General features: G+C 45.8%; 1 protein-coding gene across 2 annotated transcripts in view; it reads left to right on the top strand.

Annotated features, from left to right (window-relative positions):
* The window catches only part of NCK2 (NCK adaptor protein 2), a 153,262-nt gene extending 128,848 nt beyond the window's left edge, over positions 1-24,414 (top strand). For both annotated transcript variants that reach the window (XM_049651244.1, XM_049651243.1), the window contains exons 4-5: positions 1,668-2,389; positions 22,926-24,414. In XM_049651244.1, coding sequence (XP_049507201.1) covers positions 1,668-2,389; positions 22,926-23,120 — 917 coding nt within the window. In that variant the 3' untranslated portion in view covers positions 23,121-24,414. The remainder of the gene's footprint in view (positions 1-1,667; positions 2,390-22,925) is intronic.
* Positions 24,415-25,594: the final 1,180 nt, after the last annotated feature.

Genomic DNA, 25,594 nt, shown 5'->3' with positions numbered 1-25,594 from the left:
ATGTGTTCATGTAAAGCAAGTTAACTTGTAAGTAGAAATCTAAAATTTTAACTTAGTCTGATATCCTGGTTTACTCTCGTGTCTCCTACACACTGAAAATGCTGTGGTATAAAAAACAAACAACAACAACAACAAACCGCCAAAGCCATTTGTTTCAACAATCTGCGTGTTCACTTGAAATGCCTGTAAGTGACCGCTTCACATCGCTGTGCTGTCACCCCACCTGTGATGTCCGAGTGCCTTTCCGCTCAGGGCCCAGCTGGTGGTGCGGAGCCCGGCACGTGTCCCAGGGCAGTGGAGTCTTAGCCCAGGGGTGGGTCAGCCATAGAAAGCAGTGCACAACTCTCCACAGCAGAGGAGGATCACAAGCCAGTGTTGTGTTCCTCTTGAACTTCTGTCCACTCAGCAGGGGAATAGAAGCAAAGGATCATTCTGTCTTTACTCCAGTTGAAGGCATAAAATGAGAGAGAGGTACAAGTTACCCATAAAAGTGCTTTGGTGTCATTTTGAGGGGAAAAAAAATCTGCAAGTGGCCACAGCTTCCGTACCATGAAAATCTCCACACTAAGTTAGGGGCTTGTGCAGGGCTGGTGGGCAGGCAGCCATCCATTAGGAAAAGCTGGGGGACATGGCCCTGACCAACCAGTCTAGTGGCACACAGTGGCTCTGGGCGCTGATGTGCCCTCCTCCCCTAGGCTCACTTCTCAAGAAGGCTCCAGAGCTTTGTGCATGTTAACCAGGCTGAAACATTGTTCCCTTAGGGCTTTTCACACAGTTTTCCCCTTGCACAGGAAGAAAGAAGGTTCACATTACAACTCAGCACTTAACTCCCTTATGTAACTGAAACAATGATACTGTGCTTGAGGCAGATTTTTCTTTCTTCTTCCCTTAAAGAAACCAAACAACTCAACACACACACACACACAAGCTGGTCACAACCCATTAAATGATTGTTTTGATCCACTAGTGGGTTTTGAATCAACCTGAAAAATTCTGCCTTACACTTAACAGGTCAACTGATGGGTTTCTAATTGGCTCATCACAACATGTGGGAAATGAGTCTCTCGTTTGGAAAGGACAGAATTGCAGGAAGAGAAGAACGAAAGGAGGGCATTGGTTTCTGCCATCAGGGTGCTGCCAGGCAGTTCTGTGGCTGGTTGAGGGGGTGGGGGGAGGGCAGGTCCTGAGTGTCCCGTGAGTGGAAGAGGCCGTAGGCTGGCCACAGGGGGAGCCAGGTGGGAGCCAGGCAGGTAGCTCTGCTTCTTGCCTAGTTCATTAGTCCAACTTCCCGTCCACTACAAGGCCAAAGACATCTTGTCTATGCCTTATTTTTCTCTCTGAGGAGCATAGGAATTATCTAAAAATATCACCTTTCGGAAGGAAACTAGCTTTCTGCTGTTTTGATCTCTTTTGCGCCGCTAGTACTCTTAGAAGTGAATGAGAGAGCAGGTGTAGGAATTCCCAGTTTTTACAAAGGCGCCCAAGGCCAACTGCCCAAGGCCACTGTCCTGCACCTTTTCCAGTGGTGGCTGTAGGGTGTGCTTGCAGTGGCTTTGTCCCCATGTGTTGTAGGGACGGGGAAGGCGTGTCCGAGCACCAGTGATGCCCTGAGCGTGCTGGCTGGCACCGTGCTCCGTGCCCACTGAGCCCTTGCTGTGTCTCCACAGGCCTCGGCAAGACCAAGAGGAAGACCAGCGCGCGAGACGCATCCCCGACCCCCAGCACAGACGCCGAGTACCCAGCCAACGGGGGCGGCGCCGACCGCATCTACGACCTCAACATCCCCGCCTTCGTCAAGTTCGCCTACGTGGCCGAGAGGGAGGACGAGCTGTCCCTGGTAAAGGGGTCGCGCGTCACTGTCATGGAGAAGTGCAGCGACGGTTGGTGGCGTGGCAGCTACAACGGGCAGATCGGCTGGTTTCCCTCCAACTACGTCCTGGAGGAGGTGGACGAAGCGGCCGCAGAGTCCCCCAGTTTCCTGAGCCTGCGGAAGGGTGCCTCCATGAGCAATGGCCAGGGCGCCCGGGTCCTGCACGTGGTGCAGACGCTGTACCCCTTCAGCTCGGTCACCGAGGAGGAGCTCAACTTCGAGAAGGGGGAGACCATGGAGGTGATCGAGAAGCCCGAGAACGACCCCGAGTGGTGGAAGTGCAAAAACGCCCGGGGGCAGGTCGGCCTGGTCCCCAAAAACTACGTGGTGGTCCTAAGCGACGGGCCCGCCCTGCACCCCTCGCACGCGCCGCAGATAAGCTACGCGGGCCCTGCGTGCAGCGGGCGCTTCGCGGGCCGAGAGTGGTACTACGGGAACGTGACGCGGCACCAGGCCGAGTGTGCCCTCAACGAGCGGGGCGTCGAGGGTGACTTCCTCATTAGGGACAGCGAGTCTTCGGTAAGTGCCCCGGGGTGGCCGAGGTCTGCCCCGCGCAGGGAGGCGCCGGGACAAAACTGCGCGCCTGCGCGGCTGCGTATGTATATTGCGTAACGCGGCTGGTCTGCTCGATTCCCTTTCCACACTGCGTGAGCTCGCTGAAAATAGCGAAAGAATGTTTGGGGCTCTTGTTAACGTAGAGCCCCACATATTTGAGGCTCCGGTCAAGCTAGCCGAATGCGCTGTGCCTGTACACCTGCGTAAGGTTGCTGCTCTGTAATTGACTTAAATCTGTTGAGGGTGTAAGTAACTCAGCTGGGGGCTGTTGCCGTCATTCTCCTGCAGGTGCAGTTTCACGGATGGGATGGTAAGTAAAATGGTTTTCAGCTCACGAAGGTGGCTCTACTGAGATCACCCCTTTTCTGTTCTGCAGACTCAGACATCATTTTCTTTCCAGGTTTCCCATTGTGTTAATGACATCCTGCCCCCCTCCCAGGCCCTGGTGGTTGACTTGGTTTTCTTTCTGGGTCCTGGGCATGTCGGTTCTCAGCAGGAGGGGCCCCTGATTTCTGACACAGCCTTTGTTGGTTGGTTGGTTTTTCTTTTTAAACCATACAGTCCTACGGTCATCTCTGCTGCAGGCGGCACCATGGAGTTCATCTCTGAAAAGCTTTTAAAGCACTTATGAACAGAATTGAAAAGCAAAAGACAGTGCTTGAGAGAGAGGAGTTTGTGTTTGTGCACTGAATCAGACGTATGGGGCCACTTGACTTGTAGCAGATCCCTTTCCAGCAGCAGACAGATTTGGGGTTTGTGTTTCAGGTATGTGGCTGAGCCTGTCTGGAAGAACTGGGCCAGTGTCACGTAGGATAACCTTTTCATGTGTACATTGTGGAAATACTCAACCGGTGTTGTAGATCTATTTGAAGATATGCCTTGATAAGATATGATAAGACGCCCCCAAAACAAGACTTCTTCTGTAGGTAGAATCCATTGTGGTTACATTGTATCGGTCCTGGCAGGTTTCAGTTTAATTTTTTAAATGCAAACTATAAGACTAGTAAGTATGTCATCTGTGTGTAATTTTGTGTCCTCTGGGAAGGTTGGTAGCACAATGAGTAAGTGCATACTCAAGACTCTTGTAGAGTGATCTTGGAGGAAATCAAGGCCACAGAAGTGTTTTTCCTCTTTTGAGAGACAGACAGCTGTGATCTGTTTTTCGAGGCAGGAGGAACACCATGGTGGTAGAAACCAGACCCCTTATGGGGTCAGCAGGTCGCAAAGTTGGCAGTCGCCTTTGATGTGCTGCGGCAGGCACACCGGGCCTGGATATTAACTACATCTGAAAACTGAACTCTGAGATTTTCTTATCCACCCACCTGAGTTTATCATTTCTGGCAAGACATCAGATTGAATTGTTCTCACAAGATGTAAACTCTGTGCATAGCTTCCTTTTAGATCATGCTTGAGGCTTAGGAGAGCTAAGTATGCCACACTTTTAACTCTTTTGAGCAAAACTTAGAGGAAGCACTGGAAAACCAATTATGGAATAAGGTGATTGGTCCAGAGTACTTAAAGGATGAGTATAATCCAGAGTCAGAAAATATAATCTTGATTTAGAAATTTTGAGTTTAAGGGGCACCTGGCTGGCTCAGTCAGCGGAGCACATGACCCTTGATCTTGGGGTTGTGAATTCGAGCCCTGCGTTGGGCGTAGAGATTACTTAAAAAAAATAAAAAAATAAAAAAAAAATTTTGAGTTTGAAGATACTTCCTAGAACACAGAGGGGCCAGAGCAACCCCCAATGTGGAGATGTTAGCCCTCTTCATTGTTCTTCCTGTCCTAGGGCTTGGGGCCAGGGTAGATGAGAAGAGTGCCCTCCAGGTTGCTGGCCTTGGGATGGACCCACTACTTTTCTGTAAGAAAAACACACTCAGGTGGTGTCACTATCTGAACTCGGAGACCAACTCCTTTTCAGTAGGGAGGGAGGGATACAGGCATACCTCATTTCCTTGTGCTTCTCTTTGTCATGTTTCACAGATAAATTTGTTTTTCATAAATTGAAGGTTTATGGCAACCCTGTGACAGGCAAGTTTAATTGGCACCATTTTCTACCAGCATTTGCTCACTTTGTGGATCTGTTATGGTAATCTGCACTCAGTGATTATGATTCCTCAAAAGCTCAGGTGATGGTTAGCAATTTTTAGCAATAAAGTATTTTTTAATTAAGGCATGCACGTTAGTTTTTTTAACGTAATGCTACTGCACGCTTAATGGACTAGAGTGTAGTGTGAACATAACATTTCTATGCACCTGAAAGCCAGAGAATTCATTCGATTTGCTTTATTGTGATACTCACTTTACTGAGGCGGTCTGGAACCGAACCCGAACCTGCAGTATCTCTGAGGTGTGCCTGTATTTATGTTATTTGGGTTCCATCTCAGCACTTGAATAAGCTCCAGTGTCTTGTTTGTCTCAGATTATTAGAGAATATGCTGACTTTCTAAATAACGGAAACATTGTTTACGTTGTATTTTAACCATTTTTATGGGAGCCTTTTTAGGTTTTCTGCATTCTATCTTAACTTAGAAAACCGAACTATGACATAGTAATGGCATGACGTCAGGGGGATGGAGAGGGAAAGGGACCTGCGTCAGCCCTGCACCCTCACTAGCACTGGCTCCAGCTCGAGAGTGCCATGTGACCTGACGGTGTCCAGGGACGCCTGTCCCAGTGGCTTGTGCCATGACACGTGGCATTTTCTGATGTTGGGATGCCTGCTTTGTGCCAAAGGGAGGCTGCAAGGGGCTCCAAGGGACGTTGCTGCATTTCTCCTAACAGCAGACCTAGGTCTGCTTTTCTCACTCATATCCAGGTCACCAGAGGCTGTTGAGGAACTTTCTGGATGGACAGATGGACAGATCCATTCCTTGTTAATCTTCTGCTGTCCGTTGACTACCTCTGCCTCTTGCCAGGGTTTCTCACGTCCTTTCCTCTCCTTCTTTGTGTCTTTTTTTCATATTAATTTTGGCATTTCTAAGACGACAGCCTGGCTTTGAAAGCAACCACCAGACCAGTGTGAGCCCTTAATCTAGCAGCCATAACCTGACATCACATCGTATCATGCCAGAGTCAGAAAGGTTTCTGATGCGTTGGGCATACCTGCTGGACTTGGAGACGTCTTCTTTTCATTTCCTTTTCTCTCTGGCAGTTTTTGGGCTGGGGACTTTCCTCTGACTGAGGTTACCACAGGACATCTGACTTCTAAATAAGCACAATAGCATTTTTTAGAGTGCATCTTCAAGGTATGTATCATGTTTTAAGATTTCCTGAGTGATTCCAATATAAATAAGCTAGGCTCTTGCTTGACGGTATCTTGCATTTAAAAATATTCAATGTTTCTCTATTTTGAAAAATACAAAATATACCCAAGTGTGAGCCCTAGGACACGTGTGCTTTTGGGGAAGGAGAAGTACATATTTTGGAAAAACAAACACAAACATGGCCACATCCTGTGATATCCAGGGTCCGTGAAGTCCTGGGTGTTTTCTGTCAGCCATGTTTTATCGAGGAAGGAATGAACAAACCAAATTATCCTGTTCGGGCTCTCTTTCCTGTCCTGAATCTTAATACTCATTCTTTGTGTTCTCTACCATCTTTTCTCCCTTACTCCCCACTTTCCTTTCTCATCTGTAACTGTCATTTATCCCCAGCAGCTCAAGGTGAAACAGCCTCGTTTCTTAGTCTCTATATTCCATTATCCTTCCTGCACCTGCTAATCCCTAGCTCATTAACTCTAGAAAATTCAAAGTTCCTACCTGCTCATCATACATCCTTCTGTATTTGTCCATCCTTCTTCTGTGGATGCGGTTGGAAAGTGGTACTTACAGTTAAGAATAACCAGCGGTTAGGCTTCTGGATGAACTGTTAGTTGTCAATAGGTTAGTTTTCCATTTGCTCTCATTCAGAAGGAGACAGCTTATAGCGAGGATGCCGTCACCCAAGGTGCCTAGCTGGATGGTGTCAGCCTGTAGTTTACAGAGCCGTTTTCCTCTGTAAGACTTTAAAAATCCCAGAGAGATCACCTTTCTTCCTCACATGTATTATGTTCCACAGTAGGATTTGGGGACTGATTTTTGGTCATACAGTACATTTGCTTCTGATAGAGAAAAGCTACCTTGCTGAAGATAACTGAACGTACATATTGTCCACATGGATAGTCATGTGTTTCAGTCCTTGCTGTTTTTTAAAAATCCATTAAGAGTGGGATGCCTGGGTGGCTCAGTCAGTTGAGCATCTGACTCTTGATTTCTGCTCAGTTCCAGATCTCCTGGTTCATGAGATACATCCCTGCATTGGACTCTGCTAAGCATGGAGCCTGCTTAAGATCCTCTCTTTCTTTCACTCTCTTTCTGCCCCTTGTTTGTGCTTGCTCTCTGTCTCCCACCAAAAGCAAACAAACAAAAAAACACCGTAATTTTTTTTTTTTTTTTTTTTTTTTTTTTTTTTACCAGAACTCTGTTTGGGGATGATATCATCACTTTGTCTCTCTAGATCGGTGATATTCAAACTGTACCATGTGCTAGCATCTCCTTGAGGGCCTGGTAAAATAGACTGCTGGGTCCCACCCATAAAGTTCCCGACCTGGGAGGTCTGGAGCCCGAGAATTTGCATTATTAGCACATTCCTTGGTGATGTTGATGCTGCTGGTCCAGAGACCACACTTTGAAAACTGGTAGGCAATTTTAATGGTTTTATACGTATTTACAGCAATTGCTTAAACTCCATTTCTGCTTAATAGTACATTTCCAAGAATTATAAACATGCTTAAAGATGAACATTTTCACTCTTGTCGGAAAGATTCTTTTAGGTAGAACTGTTGACTCCTGTTGAGTGGAATTCACCTCCTCAAGTGCTTTTCTGTTTATTTATTTTTTTTTCGCTGTTGAGAACTTGGTGACAAAGTGGCTGCATTTGCTCTGTGTTCCTGACGGAGAATGGGAAAGAGTTCAGTCCTCAGAGTAGAGTGAAGGCGCTTTCGTAGCAGTTCGGGGGATGGGGAGCTATGGAGTCAGTTCCTTCCAGCAGTGACTTACTTGCTCATGAGCTTTCTAAATCCACGGTCTGGCACCCTGATTCCTAGATGGTTTCTCATAAATGGGTTGATGTTAAGAAAGAGTATAGGTTTTACTGTGATCCATGCATACCTACATCTTTCCAATTGCAAAACTTACAAGCTGCTTTTTGATTGTCAGGCTTTTTGCCCCGTACCTAATGGACACTTTAAGCCTAGATTTTTAGAATATTTCTCACTTTAACTATATCTGATTCTTCAACCCGGAAGGACCTGAACCATCATTTGGTATGGGCACTTCTCTCAGAGTTCGCTGCTCCTCACCTGTTTCATTCATCCGACTCTTAGATGGCTCAGAGCCTTGGCAGTCCTGGATAGCACTTCAATATTTACCTTAAAACAAACAAATCCACGCTATTAACTGGCATATGTGAAAAAAGACAAGAGTCTTATTTGAAGCTATTTCTTAAAAGGTAATCAATCACAAATCTGCTCAAGGTGTCACTTGTAATTTTTTGCAGAACCAGACAAGGCTTCTCTGCTGTGCCCTTGGCCTTGGTTAAAGGCGTGGCATCCCATTCTCTCTCCCTGGAAGGGGGGGGGGGGGTGAGCTGGTCGAGTTAAGTGAGCACTCTGCCGGGGAGCTCCCGTGTCATCGCAGAGTGCCGATAAAATTGCATGTAACCAACGGACAAAATTACTAGCCTTTCAGTAATATAGAAGGCACCTGAGAATCTTAGAATTTCAGCCCCAAAGCCATTATTTATGATGAAGGGCTTTAAATGGAGTTTCATTTCTGCTGTGTTACAAAAGAAAGTAAACGTTACTCAATCCATTGATTTGTTTTTGGAGGGATATAAATGTCAAAAGCAGAACAGAGAGTAGTCTGTGGCCCAGACTCACCTGACTTGTGACATGTAAATGAAGCAGGTGCAGGTCAGCTGAGCAGGCCCCCTCAGGTCATTGGGAAGCTGCAGGTGGCCACTTTTCTCTTTGTGTTGCTGATAATTGCTGAGTGGCTTCTCTCTTGTCTGTACCTTCCTCTCTGTGTCCTAATGCGTCATCACTCTTTTCCTCCTTACACCTGAGTTCCTGGGTTCTTGGACTGGGCTGTCTCTTCCTCCAGACCTTCATACAGATCTAGAAAACTCTAGAACACAGCTCCCTTCCCCTGCACCCCCATCAATGTAATGTCCACACGTCTTTCAAGTCTCATTCTGGCCACCTTTGCTCTTGGGAAGCCTCTCCTGACCTGCAGGCCTGGGCCACATGCTCCCACATGTTCCCTGGGACACAGGGCAGTCTTAATGCTAGGGTGTCCTTGCCCCCGGACATGACAATGTTGCCCCCTTCAAAGGCCAAGTCAGCACAGAGAATGCATGTTGTGTCATGTTGTTGGCCATTGAATCCTACTACCTTGGTGGGACTCCCAAGAAACATTCTTTGCATTAACTGATGAATTAATTATCCAGAATGTGCATAATAAATTCAATATGGGAATCAGCAGCCAACCAGTACAGAGTGCTAAGGATTCCTGAGTTGTGTCTCTGTGCCTGTGTTCTCCTGGGGTTGTGCTAAATGCACTGTTGAGCTTGAATCAGAACCGTGGCCTCTGGCTTACTTTTTGCTGCCACGAGAGGGGTCCAGACACCATTTCTTCAGGCCTGCAAACATAGTAGGGAGGGAAATGGTCATCCAGTAACCACTGGCAACTGAAGAACAAGCCTTTCAAAGTAACACAAAAAATATGTCAAAGTAAATAATTTATCCATGAAGGTGTTCAGAAATATTTTCATAAAAATCTCTTAGATCATGAACTACCATTTATCTAAATATTTATATTGCTCTCATAGAAAATCACCAGAACCTGTAAGAAATGTTTTTCCCCAGTGTTTTAAAATATTTAACGCTGTAATGGAAAATTTTGAAAACTGGGTCAAGGAAGTTTTTAGCATTTAATATATCAGAAAGGCTTATGTGGAAAATACATGCTATACCAGTGTAAGCCTCTGGGTCGGTTGTTTTTTGGTTTTTTTGTGTTTTTTTTCTGTTGTTGTTAAACGATTTCTTTTTAGCTGTGGCTACAGAAATAGCTAAATAAAGTTGTCTTTTAGACTGAGATTGCCACTTGGTTTCTACAAGAAGTTAGGCTCACCTCTCAGTAATGTCACAATCACTCCACGAAATTAGCAATGAAAGAAGCACAGAAGTCGTTAGGATTTTTTTTTTTTTTTTTTTTTGAACTGGGCATTTTTGTTTTGTTTTTAACACACGTGCGCAGACGCATACTGAGGGGCCGGTGAGGCTGCAGGCCCCAGCAGGTGCACGCTGGCTGGTCCATGGGGCTGTTTCCTGCTGTGGATGTGGTTTCTCGGCTGGCGAAGGAAGATCGCACACTCCACTTTTCAAGATTGTGGAGTGAGAGATGCTGAGGAACCGAGACAGATGGAGAAATGTTTAAATCTGGCTTTGGTCGACACTTGGTAAACATAAACGTGATTTTCTCATATGTAGGTAGGTGCCTGGACAGCAGGCTCACAACTCTTCTCCCCTTAAACAGAGGGCCCCATGTACTGCCTGCCAGCGGTCTTTACCACGTGCCCTTTGAAAGCTGATCTTTTGCAACTTACGGAAGGAATTTCACGAGAGGTGTATACATTTTGGTCTTAAGCTGCGTGCATGGAAAGTGCTTGCCTGGCACAGACGGTTTCTCGGGTGTCTCACTAATACTGCCAGTATTCAGATATTCTAAAAGTGCCCATTGGGTGTCCCAGCCAGAGCCAATCAGGATCCTTGTAGCATTTTGGGGAGATCGAGAAAAAAGTGATTCATAGAAAAAAGTCGAGTTTAGGGATCATTGTTGCCTGACCCCAGGCCAAAGGAGAGCAAACATTTTTGGTTCGGGAGCTGTGTCTGAGCCACGTCTCCAACTGCCATGTGTCCCTACCCGCCTCCCCCCACCAGGAAAAACCTTTAACGAGGATCACCAGGTGTTGCAGATGATCTGAAGAAAATGTGGAGTTCTTTTGTACCACTGCTGTGCCCTCACTAGGAGGCGATGCTCTGGGCCCTTGTGACCTCCCCGCCCCACCCCCCACCCCCCATGTCCTCACCCATCCTGATGCCTCGGATTCCTCTATCACGTTCCTGCTGTCCCCACCAAAACTTCACAAACCTTTTTAGACTAGCATATAAACTTTATTTAAGAAATGTTTTTTATGTGACGAAATGTACATTACAGAAAATTCACCGTTTCAACCATTTTTAAGTGCAGTGGCATTTCGTACGTTCCCATTATTACACAACCATCACCATTCAAACTTTTTCAACCTCCCTGATTGGAACTGTGGACCCATTAAATACTGACTTTCCACTTCCCCCTTTCCCTAGCCCCTGGTGACTTTCTCCTTTCTGTCTACCTTCTGTCTCCATGAATCCGACTACTCTAGGTACCTCATGTGGATGGAATCAGACAGTGTCTGTCTGCCCTTTTGTGTCTGGCCTATTTCACATAGCATAATGTTCTCAGGGGTTCATCCATGTTGTTGCCTGTGACAGGATTTCCTTCCTTTTTTGAAGCTGAATGATATTCCATTTTATGCATCTACCCCATATTGTTTATCAATTCATCTGTAGATGGGTAATGGGTAGCTTCCACCTTTGGCTATTTTTAATGATGCTGCTGTGAACACGAGCGTGCAAATATCTTTTCGAGTCACTGCCTTCCATTTTTGTAGATGTGTACACCCAGTAGAGGGATGGCTCGATCAAATGGCAATTCAGTGGTTAATTTTTGGAAGAGCTGCTGTCTTCCACAGCGGCTGCACCTAGACATTCCCACCAGCGGTGCACAGAGTTTCTCCACATCCACACCAACAGTCGTTACTTTCTGTTTTTTGGAGGTTTTGTTTTTCACCATAACCACCCTAATGGGTGTGAAGTGAGTGACAGCTCACTGTGGTTTTGATTTGTATCAGCACGTAACCTGTTAATCTCAGCTGCACTGGTTGCTTGTGTGGGGATGTTTCTTGTGGCACTCTCGCTAAACAGCTCCTTACCGTGGCCTCTGGTGGCATGGCCAATGTGGGGTTGAGTAACAAAATAGAGCCACCCCCATAGAGCTTCTAACACAGAAAGCGGTTCTTAGGAATTGCTTGATTTTTATCAGTTAGGTCCGTGAGTGGAATTGTGTGCAAACTGGCCTGCTCACTCCCTTCTTCCTTAACTCTCTTCACCTTTTTGAAAGTTCCCACCAGATTATAGTCACTGGAAATCCTACAGAATCAAGCCTGAGTAGTTCCACAGACAAACAGGAAAAGGCACATGTAAAATTTTCCTCAGCCTCATAGCAGTAATTCTCAAAGTGTGGTCGCTCGCTGCATCAGTGTCACCAGAGAACTTGCTAGAAATGCAGAATATCAGGCCTCCCGCAGACCTGCTGAATCTGAGTATCTGGGATGGAGCCCCGCACCCTCCGTGTGAATGAGCTCTCCCAGTGATTCTGATGCTCAAGTTTGGGAACCACTGAATTATGGCCTAGGAAATTGGTTCCAGCCCTTTTGAGCAGCAGTGTGTTCTATGGCAAAATTCGGAACTGAATTTTTTTTTTTTTTTAATTTTTTTTTTTTCAACATTTTTAATTTATTTTTGGGACAGAGAGAGACAGAGCATGAATGGGGGAGGGGCAGAGAGAGAGGGAAACACAGAATCGGAAACAGGCTCCAGGCTCTGAGCCATCAGCCCAGAGCCTGACGCGGGGCTCGAACTCACGGACCGCAAGATCGTGACCTGGCTGAAGTCGGACGCTTAACCGACTGCGCCACCCAGGCGCCCCTGGAACTGAATTTTTGAATGCCATTTATTATTGATCATTTACACTGGGCATGACATGGCAGAAAGACAAAGAGTGAGCAGGACAGTATTCTAAAAGTCTAACCTCTGAGGTATTTACATTTAATTTTAGGAACTACGTTTTGGGAGGCAGCGAGGGATAGACACACACATACGGGTACTAACTTGAAAATGGGGCACCTGGGTAGCTCAGTCGGTTAAGCATCAGACTTCAGCTCAGGTCATGATTTCGCGGTTCGTGAGTTCAAGCCCTGCATCAGGCTCGTGCTGATGATAGCTCAGAGCCTAGAGCCTGCTTCGGATTCTGTGTCTCCCTCTCTCTCTGCCCCTCCCCTACTCATGCTCTGTCTCTCTCTCTCTCTCAAAAATAAATTAACATTAAAATTTCTTTTAAAACAATGGAGAGTAAACACTGTCATTTAAAGATTGGGTTCTGTGGTTGATGATTTATGTAGAAATGTTTATTTCAGGAGGTAATGAGAACGATAATGTTTGATCTTGTCACAGGTGGATTGGCTTTAGGCCTGTGGAGTAAATATTTCAGAGACACATTTAAAGAAGAACAGAAAATGCCAGTGACGACATAATCTGATGCAGAAACAAAGAGAGTAGTATCAATTGACAGCTAGTGGCCTAAGTATAGACAGTGAGTCAATTTTGATTAAAAAAAGGCTATATTGGACAACCAGGCCAGGTGATTTAACAGAATGATAAACCTGAAAGGAAGCTTTTTTGAGATAAGAACAGAGAGTATTGATCAGTGAATACAATTTTGCCTCTAATCCATAGGTTCTCAGATTTTTGTGGTAAAGGAACTACTTTTCTGGGCAAGGAGTACCTTCCTTAAAGAAGTAAGAAAAGGGAAATATCCATTTGCCAAACAAAAGGAAAGAATGATGTAGCTATTGATAAGAAACCAACAAGGTGACCTCTATTTGGAAGTGGAGAGAGTATTAAATATACATATAAATCGTTGATAATCAAAAGCCAGCATGACCGGAAATCAGTCCAGAGTCTACCTGGGAGACTTGGCGAACCACACAAAGGACAATTTCAACTCCCCAAAGTGGAAAAAAAAGTAGAAGTTTAAGAATCAGGAGTGCTTGGGAGCAAGGTCCTACCTACCCTCCCATTATTTCTTCCCACCCACATGCTTAGAAGAAAATCATATTAGTACTTAAGCTATCAGGGATGGAGGTAGAAATAAAGGATATTACAGATTGTTCTTGACTTTATTTATTTATTTATTTATTTATTTACATCAATGAGAAAATAAGGGTTAAATCTTGAGGAAAGGAGAGTATTATTTGACCAGGGCATCTGTTTTATTAAATGCAAAGTGCTTTTCAGCAAATATTTCAAACAGTGGATATCAAGCTGATGAACCTGTAGAAACAGTATCAAAGAGGGTGTGTTCTTTAGTTTTCTTTTCTAAAAGTGATCGCTTGTGAGCAGAAATTGCAAAGAGGTGAGATGTGAGAATTACCTAAAGAAATGAATAATGGAAGAGATGGCCAGAATTGGAAATTTGTAAGTCAGTACATTTATTTATTTTTTTAATGTTTATTCTTGAGAGAGAGAGTGAGACAGAGTGTGAGCAGGGGAGGGGCAGAGAGCAAAGGAGACACAGAATCCCAAGTGGGCTCCAGGCTCTGAGCTCAGCTGTCAGCACAGAGCCTGACGCGAGGCTCAAACCACGAACTGGGAGAACATGACCTGAGCCAAAGTTGGACGCCCAACCGACTGAGCCATCCAGGGGCCCCAAAGTCAGTACAGTTATTGAACATCTACTCTGATCCCAGTGTGGACATGTGGAGTTAAATCAAGTTCTCGTCCTTAGAGGGATTATATTCAAATAGGGGGCCTAAAACCTAAACAAAAACAATGATGACATATTAATAAAAGCCCAGAGAGAGGTTGATTTTCTACCAGTCTATTAATTGTCCTTATATTCCACTTGGAAGATGACTTCCTGAAGAAAAAAAGTGGGGGGTAAAATGAATTGCTTATCCCAAATGATAATTCTTCAGAATCTCTGGTTCAAAAGCTTTGAGAATAGAAAAATCATTCCTTCAAGGAACAGTCAGAAGGAGAGAACAAGAAGACATGGTCTGATGTTATAATATTTGAAAAGTTAGCATGGCGTTCAGCCAAGAGAAATGGAACCAAGTAAGTATAGTGTTTGGAGAAGGACAGGGAAGAAAATGTGGATAATGGGAGGAATCTCAAAGATGGGAATTGAAAGGGGGTAGGGGGGACGTTGGGAATTGAGGGCAGATGTTTCAGAATTGAAAAGAAAGTATAAGACTGTATCTAGTTAGATTTTAGTGCAGCCAAAGAAAGTTTAACAAACATGGTATCTGTGATGGCTTAAAAAGATGTCCACTGGGGCGCCTGGGTGGCTCAGTCGGTTAAGCGTCCAACTTCAGCTCAGGTCACGATCTCGCGGTCCGTGAGTTCGAGCCCCGCATCAGGCTCTGGGCTGATGGCTCAGAGCCTGGAGCCTGTTTCCGGTTCTGTGTCTCCCTCTCTCTCTGCCCCTCCCCCGTTCATGCTCTGTCTCTCTCTGTCCCAAAAATAAATAAACGTTTAAAAAAAAAAAAAAAAAAAAGATGTCCACAAATTCTTGATTGCCTCCCCTTCAGGAGGAACTGCACTTAATGACTCACTTCTAATGAGCAGAATGTGGTAGAAGTGATGTTAGGTGATTTCCAAGACTGGGTTGTAAAAGGCATTGTGGCTTTGCTCTTTCTCAGATCTCTTGATCTTGAGGGAGTCAGCTGTCAGGTTGTGAAGAGACTCAAGGGCTCCTGACTGGTACATGCGAGCAAACCTGGTTCTTGGAAGCAGCTCCTGAATCCCTAGTTAAGTCTTTAGATGATGTCTTGACTGTAGCCCAATAGGAGTTGAGTGGTTCCAGCTCAAGTTTTAAGGCACTTCCAAATTCCTGAGCCACAGAAATTGCAAGTATAAATGTTCACCGTATTTAAGCCATTGAATTTGGGGGCGATTTGTTACACAGCAATAGACAAGTAATATGGTACTCCAGGTAGAAAACAAGACTATAAGAAAGGCGACAGTACAAAAATGACAAAATTCAAGAGACACAGCTTTACCATTTGTTGTTCAAAGAAGGAGCAAACAAGTAGCTGTCACGTTGGTAATGTTTATTTTTCCTCTGCTGGAAATCAGGAGACCTCAAAGATGCTTGGTGGCAGATAGTTCAGCGGCTACCTATTAAGTGCTTACATATCGGATCTGGTTTTTTCTCTAGCATCCGTAAAAATGAACTAGAAATGGGCCTTTTGGTTCAAGGTGCTTGGAGCGTAGTAAGAGAGACAGATGTAAACAAGGATGACCACGTGATCACGAGTGAAGTAAAATGTGATTCTTCTGGGTTGCCTGGGTGGCTCAGCCAGTTAAGTGTTGACTTCAGCTCAGGTCATGATCTCATGGTTTGTGAGCTCAACCCCCACGTTGGGCTCTGTGCTGACAGCTCAGAGCCTGGAGCCTGCTTTGGATTCTGTGTCTCCCTCTCTCCCTCCCCCTCCCCCTCAGAGCTCACGCTCTATCTCTCTCTCAAAAATAAATATTAAAAATTTTTTTTGGGGGGGGGGCGCGCTTGGGTGGCTCAGTTGGTTAAGCATCTGACTTCGGCTCAGGTCACGATTGCGAGGTTCGTGAGATCGAGCCCCGCGTCGGGCTCTGTCCTGACAGCTCAGAGCCTAGAGCCTGCTTTGGATTCTGTGTCTCCCTCTCTCTCTGCCCCTCCCCTGCTCATGTGTGTGCTCGCGCTCTCTCTCTCTCTCTCTCGCTCTCTCTCTCTCTCTCTCTCTCTGTCAAAAATAAACATTGGAAAAATTTTTTTTTAATTTTTTTTTAATGTGATGCTTCTGCAATAGAAGATAGACCTCTTCTAGTTTGTTTGGAAAGTTAAGTATTCTCTAGAGATTCTAATCAAAAGAAATCTTTTAAAAGTTGGCAAGATGCTGATTGCTGTGTTTATAAAGTTTCATAAAACAAACTTAAAGAAGAGCCCCTAAATGGTGGTGTTCGCTTAATATTTCCCCAAAGATGTTGTACTCCTGACATGACTGTAGTTTATTAAACTGTTCCAGTCTCTTCCCAGTTTCAGGAATTCTATCTGTTTTGCGGTTGAGAAAACTGAAGCAGCAAACCATTGGGAAATTTGCCCAAGGTTGTGTTGCTAGTCAGTAAAGGAGCCAGAATATGAACCCAGGCAGCCTGGTTCCACAGCCTGTAATACAACCAACTGTCCTCCTTCTCAGTTAGTGTGACTGTACTAGAAACCTGGAGTCTGAACAAATCACGACTTGCCCAATGTCACATGACCAGTTTCTACCTGTGTCATAGTGGACTGATTTCTTACAGACTAACACTTCTGGTGAAAACAACTAGAAAAGCTGGACAAAACCTTGAAATAAGCAAAAAGCAACCAAGAAGTAGCCTTTCAGGAGCCTATGGTGCTGGGGGCAAAAATTAGAGGTCAGGGCCACCAAGGAGGCATGGCCCCAGAAAAAAAAACAAAAAGCCAGGCCTTTAGTATGGACTCTCCAAAGTCTACATACTAGAAGCCCAAAGCAAACCTGAAATAAATCACACTGTCATTAATTCTGTTCCTCATTGTATTAAGGTGTTCTGTGCTACCTTCACTGAGTAGAGAAGCAAAAGCAAGTAAATCTCTGGAAGACAGTATCAGCCTTACAAACCTCATATCAATATGCAGCATTCAAATTAAAGTACCAAAAGATAAGGCTGAATTACCAAAAACAAAGAGGGGAGAAAAAGAGAATAGAAACAGACCTACAAAAACCCAGATTTTGAATGTGTAAGTGTGGTTTTTAAGGTGAATGGATTCGTAGTTTCAGGAAATTCTGCAAGATGAATTTGAGTAGAGAATTAGAAGTAATAAACAAAAAGAGCAAAGTGAGAATTATAAGACCAAAAAATACAGTAATTGAAATTAACAACTTGGTGGGTTTACAGTAGATTAAACACAGCCAAAGAAGGGATTAGTAAATGGGATGACAGCTCAAAGGAATAGAAATTTTAGGTTTCTAAAACACACACAAAAAGAAAAGCACAAGAGATTTTGCTATGGACCGAATGTGTGTGTGTGTCTCCCTTTATCTCTTGCAAAATTCACATGCTGAAGCCCAGTACCCAATGTGATGATATAGGGTGGGAGGAGCCCTCATGAATGGGATTAGTGCCATGAGAAAAGAGACCCTAGAGAACTCTCTTGGCCCTTCCGCCGTTTGAGGACACCATGAGAAAATGGTTATCTATGAAGCAGGAAGCAGGCCCTTACCAGACACCAAATCTGCCAAATCTGATCTTGACTTCCTTGTCTCTAAAACTAAGAGAAGTCCATTTCTGTCTTTAAACCACCCAGCTTATGGTATTCTGTTATAGAAGGCTGAACTGAGATTTATAGGACCAACTGAAAGGTTTACCGTACACGTAACCGGTGTCCCAAAAGAGTGGATGGTGAGGAGGAGAGGTAGGCAAGAGGGGGAAGCAATATTTGAAGCAGTAAATGCTAGTGCCACATGACTAGTGGATAGCCAGGCCAGGTCTAGCTTCAGATTTATCGTCTTCAAAACATTTTTCATTATGACACATAGCACCCAGAAAATGTCGTTTAAGAAGTATGTGTTTAACCCAGGTCAAGGTCAGGAAATAGGACACTGCTGGCACTCCAGAAGCTCCTGCCCACCCCCATAGTAGCTTCCTGATTGCACCACGCCTCCCACTAGAGATAACTGCTACCTTTGATTTTATGATAATCATTTTCATCATTGGTTAAACCTATGTGTATATCCCTAACCAGTCCATTTTAGCTTTGCCTGCTTTTGAATCCTGTGGATGGTATCATACTGCAGCTATTGTTTTCTCATTTTCTTCTCTTGGTCCGTACTGTATGAGATTTATTTAGTCCACGTTGATACGTTATGGGACCTGGTCTGGATCACCTGGCGGAAGAACCAAGTGGCACTCGGAGATCTCGGAAGGCAGGAGGTTTATGTTACACCTGTGGGCTCAGAGATCACTCTCCAGAGGTCTGAGCCCCGAGCGTAAGCAGAGGGAACAATTTGTAGCCTGTTACTTCTGCATTCTGCATTAGTAGTAATTTGGCACGTGAAGCAAGCAGGGCAGGAAAAAGAACCTGGAAGGGGGGTCTTCGGTGGGGGACTGGAAATTTCTCCGTCAGTCCTATTGGCCATCTTATAACAGATTTTTCCCTGTTAGATCGATTTCATTGTGTGATGAAGTATATACCTCATCTATGTGTCCATTTTCCTGTTGGTGGAGATGAAGAGTGTTTGTACTTCAACGTCATTATGAGTAATGCTGCTCGGACGTTCCTAAACCTGTAGCCTAGTACACATGTGCACGCTTCTCTAGAGCACTTGTCTAGAACACCTTCCTGCAGTGGAAGTGCAGGGTTCTTAAGAATGCCTGCACTCAACTTCTCCATGATGCAAAAACGGTAGTGCTGGCTTCTACCCCCACCAACCATGAAGACTTCCCAAGTCTGGCACACTTCCCACCTCACAATCGCTGCGACACATTGGCCTCCCGAGGAGGGACACTCAACAGGCTTCCGCTCTTGGGCCCCGTCATGGAAAGCTTGTTTACTACCTCATGGGGGCCTGTGCCTTCCGATCAGTGACACCCCAAAACAAAAGCGTGTGTGGAGAGAGAATGCGGGGCTGGAGTCTGTTTGGGTCCTCTTTTCTCAGTGTAGGTATTCACACAAAACCCTGTTAAGGTTCTTTGACAAGCTTTAAGTGAGGGTCCAGAGCACAGCACTACTGGTCGAGGGGAGCGTGGCATGGTTTATTTCACCCAAGTCCGCCGAGTCGTTCCAGAAAACCAGCCTGGAAGGACCATGGAAATGTGGACAAGAATGGCGGCACTGCCTTCCCAGGGGTCCTCCCCTGCCTCATGAGCTTTCTCTGGAGGCAGAGTTGTTTTGACTCTGGAGCCTCTCCATCTCTGTCGGGCCCAGGGAATTGGCCCAAACTGAGGAAAAGAGATGTTAGAGCACTCTCCCCACCTGTGTCCCAGTGTTTCATCGAGGCAGTTTTACACAGCAAAGTCTGGAGCAGGGGCGGACCCCTTAATTTTTTTTTTTAATGTTTATTTATTTTTGAGAAAGAGCATGAGCAGGGGAGGGGCAGAGAGAGGGAGACACAGAATCCAAAGCAGGCTCCAGGCTCTGAGCTGTCAGCACAGAGCCTGCTGTGGTACTCGAACTCACAAACGGTGAGATAGTGACCTGAGCCGAAGTCAGATGCTCAGCCAACTGAGCCACCCAGACGCTCCGAGGCCAGAGTCCTTAGAATCAGGAAGGCATCCACAGCCTGGAGGTGAGGTTGGCCATGGAGCTCCCTCCTTCGAGGGGCTACTTAGCCCATCAGTCATGTTCATACCTTTTTCTCATGGCTCTGAACATCTGAGAGCGCTGCTGGTAGTTGGCCCAGATCTCATTTCTGTTCTCAAACTGTCTCAGCATCCCCTGGATGGCTCAATGAAACACAGATGGCTAAGCCCCACCCTGGAGTCTCTGAGGCAGCAGGTCTGGGGCGAGGCCTGAGAATTTGCTTTTTCTGGCTGATTCCCAGGTGACACTGCCACCGTTACTGGTCTCGGGAGCACACCTTGAGAGCCACTGGTCTAGCTCCTCTTCAGGCTTCATTTAGTGCTGGTTGTGAGAACATGTAACTGCGTTTTAGTTCGTAGATTGGAAATTCTACTCAGGATGCATTGAGAATGCCCCAAATGTTCAGCATTCCTGCTTGACATAAACTTGGTTCGTTCTGTGTCCTTAACTTTAAGCTTAGTTTCTGCTCAAGAGCCCATGAAATTAACAATTAGCTTCTCTGCTGCATCAGTTTTACTGGCGTTAATGCACGCATACACGTGACGCGCCATGATGTTACATTAAGGAGCTTAAATTAGAAGCAAATCTCCCTGGTCAGAAAGTCATCTGGTCATTTGGCTTAATGAAAATTGGGTCTGTCATGTACTGACCCTGACTCATGTACCGCCTCCACGACGATGCTGCTCTGTGAATTGAGAAGTATCTATAAAACCAGCGTAGGGCCCCGCTTGTGCTAAACTGTAAAGGTGAGGTGGCCTTCTGTCTTCTCCGAAAGACACAGACTCCTGTCCCAGAGTACATATATTTCAATGAAATTTACTAGAAGCTTGAAACTAAACCTTGCTTTAAGGAAAACATGAAGCCCTCAGGAGAGGGTTGAGTGGTTCATAACTTGTATGTACTGTTGCACGCGGTTGTGGTGTCCTGATCCGCTAGGACTAATAACTTGTGACAGCCACAATGACGCCAACACCGCAGGCCTCGCTCACGCGTGGAGTACCCGTCAGGCCGCACCTGCTTCACTCCGTTCTTTTTTTAGAACAGTACACAGCCACCAGCTTGGGCGATGATTCTGAGGACGCTGACGCTAGGCTGCATCTATCTAGTTCGGTCCTGCGAAAACAGTCATGATTTGAGAATTATGCAGTCAAGTGATTGCTTAGAACCAACGCTGTCTTGTGCTGTTTGCTGTTTAGAATATTACGTCGATAGGGTGGGTTGACCGGATCATCTGTGACATCAGGGTTCGTGATGATTTGTTTCTAAGAGGTCTGGTGTGGGAAATGCTCTTCAAGTTCTGTGTCCTCCTCCCCACCCCCGACCCTTTAGTGGCCATGATTCTGAAAATCACATGTAGCCTGAGGCTGAATTGGAGAGAACTCTTCCTGTGTCTTCCTGAAGGTTCACCCTGTTACCACTTGATGTTCCTCTGGGACATCAAGCCCTGGGATGAAGTGTGGAGATAAGATGGGGCTTTTCCCTCAAAGGTTTGTTTCTGCTTGGTCTGTTTGAGACTGAGGGATACATAAATACAAACTATGAATACAGTTGTCTCTTGATTCTTTTATGATAGCAGCTGTGACTGGTGGGTGAGCCCCGAGGTGCTTTTACAGAGTTGAATGTCCCCAGACATCCATTTCCCTGAGCTGTCATTGACTTCATGGGATTTCCACTTGTCTTGCAAGATTGGCACACTTTGTATCAAATGTTTGTAAACTCTGTGTAAGAGACAATGGCTGAGATGCTTGTACATTTTGTCCCCATGGGAAGGACACAAAGCTGGGTGGGTCCTCAGCAGCAAGAAGGTGCTGGGTATTGGGGAACACTGAATCCTGCTTTAGGAATTCAGTCACCAACTGTAGTAGCCTTGGGGCGCCTGGGTGGCTCACTCAGTTAAGTGTCTTGATCCTGGCTCAGGTCGTGATCTTGCAATTCATGGGTTCGAGCCCCACATTGGGGCTCTGCTCTGGTGGTGTGTAGGCTGCTTGGGATTCTTCCTCTCCTCTCTGCCACTTACCTGCTTATGGTCTCTCTGTCTCAAAATAAATAAATGAACTTTAAAAAAAGAAAAAAAGAACTGTAGTAGGCACTCACCATCTGTATGGCGAAATATGGCAAAATATGGCGGTGGAGAAGACATGGTCTACCTGGCCTAATGCATAATGAAGGAATAAGACATGCGTGTAAATTATTTATTACAGAGAAGTTACTAGAATGCACTCTGCTTCTGCCACTGGAAGCTATTGCTTTATGCTATGTGGCCAGATGAGGAGGAAGAACTTCTCTTGATTGAGAATGGGGAGGCTTCCCCAGGTGGAAAACCTTATAGCTGAGCCTTACAGGAATAGTTGTCCAAGGTGGGGGGACAGGATGGCTCAAAGAACAACGTGAACAGATGTGAAAATGGCACTAGGGGTGGGACATACTTTCATCTCCTTCATTTTGATCTGTAGGCAGGGGCCAGGAGACACAGCCCCGATGGGCTGTGGTGGGTAGTAGGGTTTTATTCTGAGGCCGTTGTGGGAGGTCAGCCTCCTTCCACTCCCCTCCTCAGCCTCACCAGCTATTTAGTGCCTCAGAAGAGGCAGGACCAATTTTAATAAAAATAATGGTATCTTTCTAAAAATGTATTCAAAGGTAAGCAAGGCACTGACATAATCACAAATTTAAACATTTCTCAGGAAAATTTGTGCTTAAACCATAGTACAGCCACCCCTCCCCCACCCCCCACCCCCAGGATATTACCAACCATGTTTAAAATGCAAGCCAGAGTTTTCAACTGCTCTTAAAGTATTTATTTTTAAATAGCTTAGAATTTGAAAATTTTTGATGGCTTAATTTCTGATAGTCAGCAGAAAGGAAATCTCTAGCTGCTGCCTATATGCAAATCCACTTTTTACAGATTCCCAGTTTATCCCAAATAGGTTGGGAAATTTGAAAAGATGCAAGTCTCTTCAGCATCCGGTTAACACCGGTATCCTACAGGCCCTGGAGTCTCCGGTTTTCACACTAAAATCTATTTGGCACTGAAGCTGTACTAAGCAAAATGCAGTTTTGCTCGGGGTCCGGACACGTGAACCCTGGATGGCCTCCGGGTCATCCTCAGCGTCAGGTGTCGCAGAAGACACCGCAGGAGACCGGGCTCCTGTGCTCGCGGGTGGTGGCGATCCCCCGTCTCCTGCGCGTGGCCCACCCTGACTCGTGTTCTGTTTCCTCCCCAGCCCAGTGACTTCTCCGTGTCTCTGAAAGCATCAGGGAAGAACAAACATTTCAAGGTGCAGCTTGTGGACAATGTCTACTGCATCGGGCAGCGGCGGTTTCACACCATGGACGAGTTGGTGGAACACTACAAAAAGGCACCCATCTTCACCAGCGAGCACGGGGAGAAGCTCTACCTCGTGAGAGCGCTGCAGTGACGGCCCCTGCCACAGCCCCAGCCACCTCTGGGCCCTCGGGGCCGCACTCACCTCCCCAGAGCCGAGCGGACCGGCCCCCAGAAGAAGCCGCACTCACGGGCCCTTCCGCAGCGGGCTCCGCTCCGTCCGGTGGTTCATCATCGTCTCTTGGCTTCCTTTGCCTCGTTCATCTTCGCGTGCAGGTTGGTTTGTTTGCCACTCGCCTCTCCTCTGCCGCGCCGCGCCCTGCCACCCACTCTCCAGCCGCCCTCCTCCCGGCCAGGTTCAGGGGTCGGGAGGCAAGGAGGAACGTTCCTTCACTTTATTCCTGTGCAACTGAAAACAACCTTCGGGTTGTTCACGCTGACAGAACCCCTCATTAAAAAGACATCGGGCACGGTTTGAATGCACCAAAGCTGCCGTTAATTATGTGAACTACAGTACGCTCCGAACGCGGGGTCCTCAGGCCCTTGGGCTCCCTCTCCGGCCAGGCGGCACCTGCGAGGTCCCCGGTCCTGGCAGCCCTGGCTCCGTGCCCCTCGCCCCTGCATGGCTCCCAGACTGTCCAGGGAGAGTGGACGCGCTTGCGGGTAGCAGCACCAGAACCACCAGATGAGACAGTCGCGAGGAAACTCCAGTGCCTTCGGGGCTATGCTTGCAATAAAAGAAATTTCCTTGAAAGTCCGTCCGCAGAAGCCGGACCGGACCGGTGACTCCGAAAGACAGAGGTTGTGGTCATTTCCCCCCAGATGTGCCATCCGCATAGTGCTTTTTCCTCTTGCCCTTCGGCTTGTTTAAATTTCACAATTATGTATTTAATTCTCAAAGTAATATGTATCTGTAGCCATTTGTTGACACTAATACAGATGATTAAGGAAAACAGCTGATCTTTGGGGAAGGGGAGCTACCATACACTTACACACACGCACGCGCACACACACACACACCATATATATATATATATATACACACACACACACACACACACACACACACACACATATATACACACACACATCCATGGATGTGTGTGTGTATATATGTGTGTGTGTGTGTGTGTGTGTGTGTGTGTAAGAACTATTTGCTTTACAGGGAATTTTTCAGGGTTTACAAGAGAATATGTGATTGGTAGTTAAAAGACACACAGAATGTTTATGAAGAAATTGCATTTTTTTCTTTACATTTGAACTTCTTTATAGTTGAAATATACAGTCTTGAGATGGCACATTCCTACAACTGAAGAAGGGGTCTCGAGACCTCCTAAACTTGCATACTCAGTTTTTTGGATATTGTAATAAAAAACGTATTATGAGAAGACTATGTGTGTATTGATCTTTGGGAAAACTCAGACTCAATACAGGGAAGTAGTCGCTCTAGCATTTACTGAACACTCAGTGCCTACAGGGAAACATTTTTAGAGAGGAGTCTAATAAATTTATTATTTGTGTGTTTTCTTTTTCTACCACCACATCTTTGTATGTTGAAATAATAAATTTGAATTAGTGAAACTCTCCAAGAGAAAGCAGAATCTCAAGCCTGGTCTTAACTTTACTCTTTGGAAATTATCTGTCACACAATGTTTTCCTAAATGTTCATCAGCCCCCGCTTCTCAGCTGCAGCTTTTCTCTCTTCACCCGGGTCTTACTTTCATTTGCTCAATCGGTAAATGAATCTCGAACGGTCGCGATGTGCCAGGCACTGGAAAACAGGATTTGTGCCTTCGCGAGCTAATTACGAGTGCGTGTTCAACGCTCCATCTATGCGTCCTCACTTATTATTCCTCATTACAATCCCATGAGAGGGCCCTGTTCTCATCCCCCTTACAGAGTTGGAGAAAGTGAGGCATGAGGTACGTGCGCAAGGTCACATGGCTGGTACGTGGTAGGGCAGGGTTGCACACCCAGAGATCAGGCTTCAGGGGTACAACCTTCCAACACCAGCCCAGGAAGGAAGGCTTCCAAGAGAAATAAGATATTCTCACCCATGAGAGTTTGCTCTTCATCTGCCATTCCTGTTTTCTGTGAGTTGATTGTATCTCTTTGTTGCCTTTGATATAAATTAGACGTTTGGGTTTTGGTACCTGGAGTTGGGGTACCCTGTTACATCAGAATATATATCCAGGTGAGTGATGTGGATCGCTAGTCTAGACGAAGCACGTGTATTCTGTACCTTATCCCTGGAAATAACAAGTCCTCCTGACTTTTCAGGTCTCGCTGTTGTGCGTTCCATTTTGACTTGATGCTTAAAATCCCTGTGTATAATGAGTGTCTGGATAGCTGAAAGAGTTGGATTTACACGTAGCAATTAAGGAAGAAACCAGCAATTAAAGGACACAAGACAGATACACATTTTGGCTTCAGCAACTGCTTTAAGGCTTATAGTTAAAACTGACAGTCGTCGTCAGTCTTGTCCCAAACCACCATGGGAAGTCCTCCAGCTGCCTGGGGTAGATGAAGGTTCGTATTTACAAAGGTTCCAGCATCCCTGTGTGGCAG

This window comes from Panthera uncia (assembly GCF_023721935.1).
Source record: "Panthera uncia isolate 11264 chromosome A3 unlocalized genomic scaffold, Puncia_PCG_1.0 HiC_scaffold_11, whole genome shotgun sequence".
In the NCBI taxonomy this organism is placed as follows: Eukaryota; Metazoa; Chordata; class Mammalia; order Carnivora; family Felidae; genus Panthera; species Panthera uncia.
Note: the sequence above shows the minus strand (reverse complement) of the source record. Positions and strands in the feature narration are given on the sequence as shown.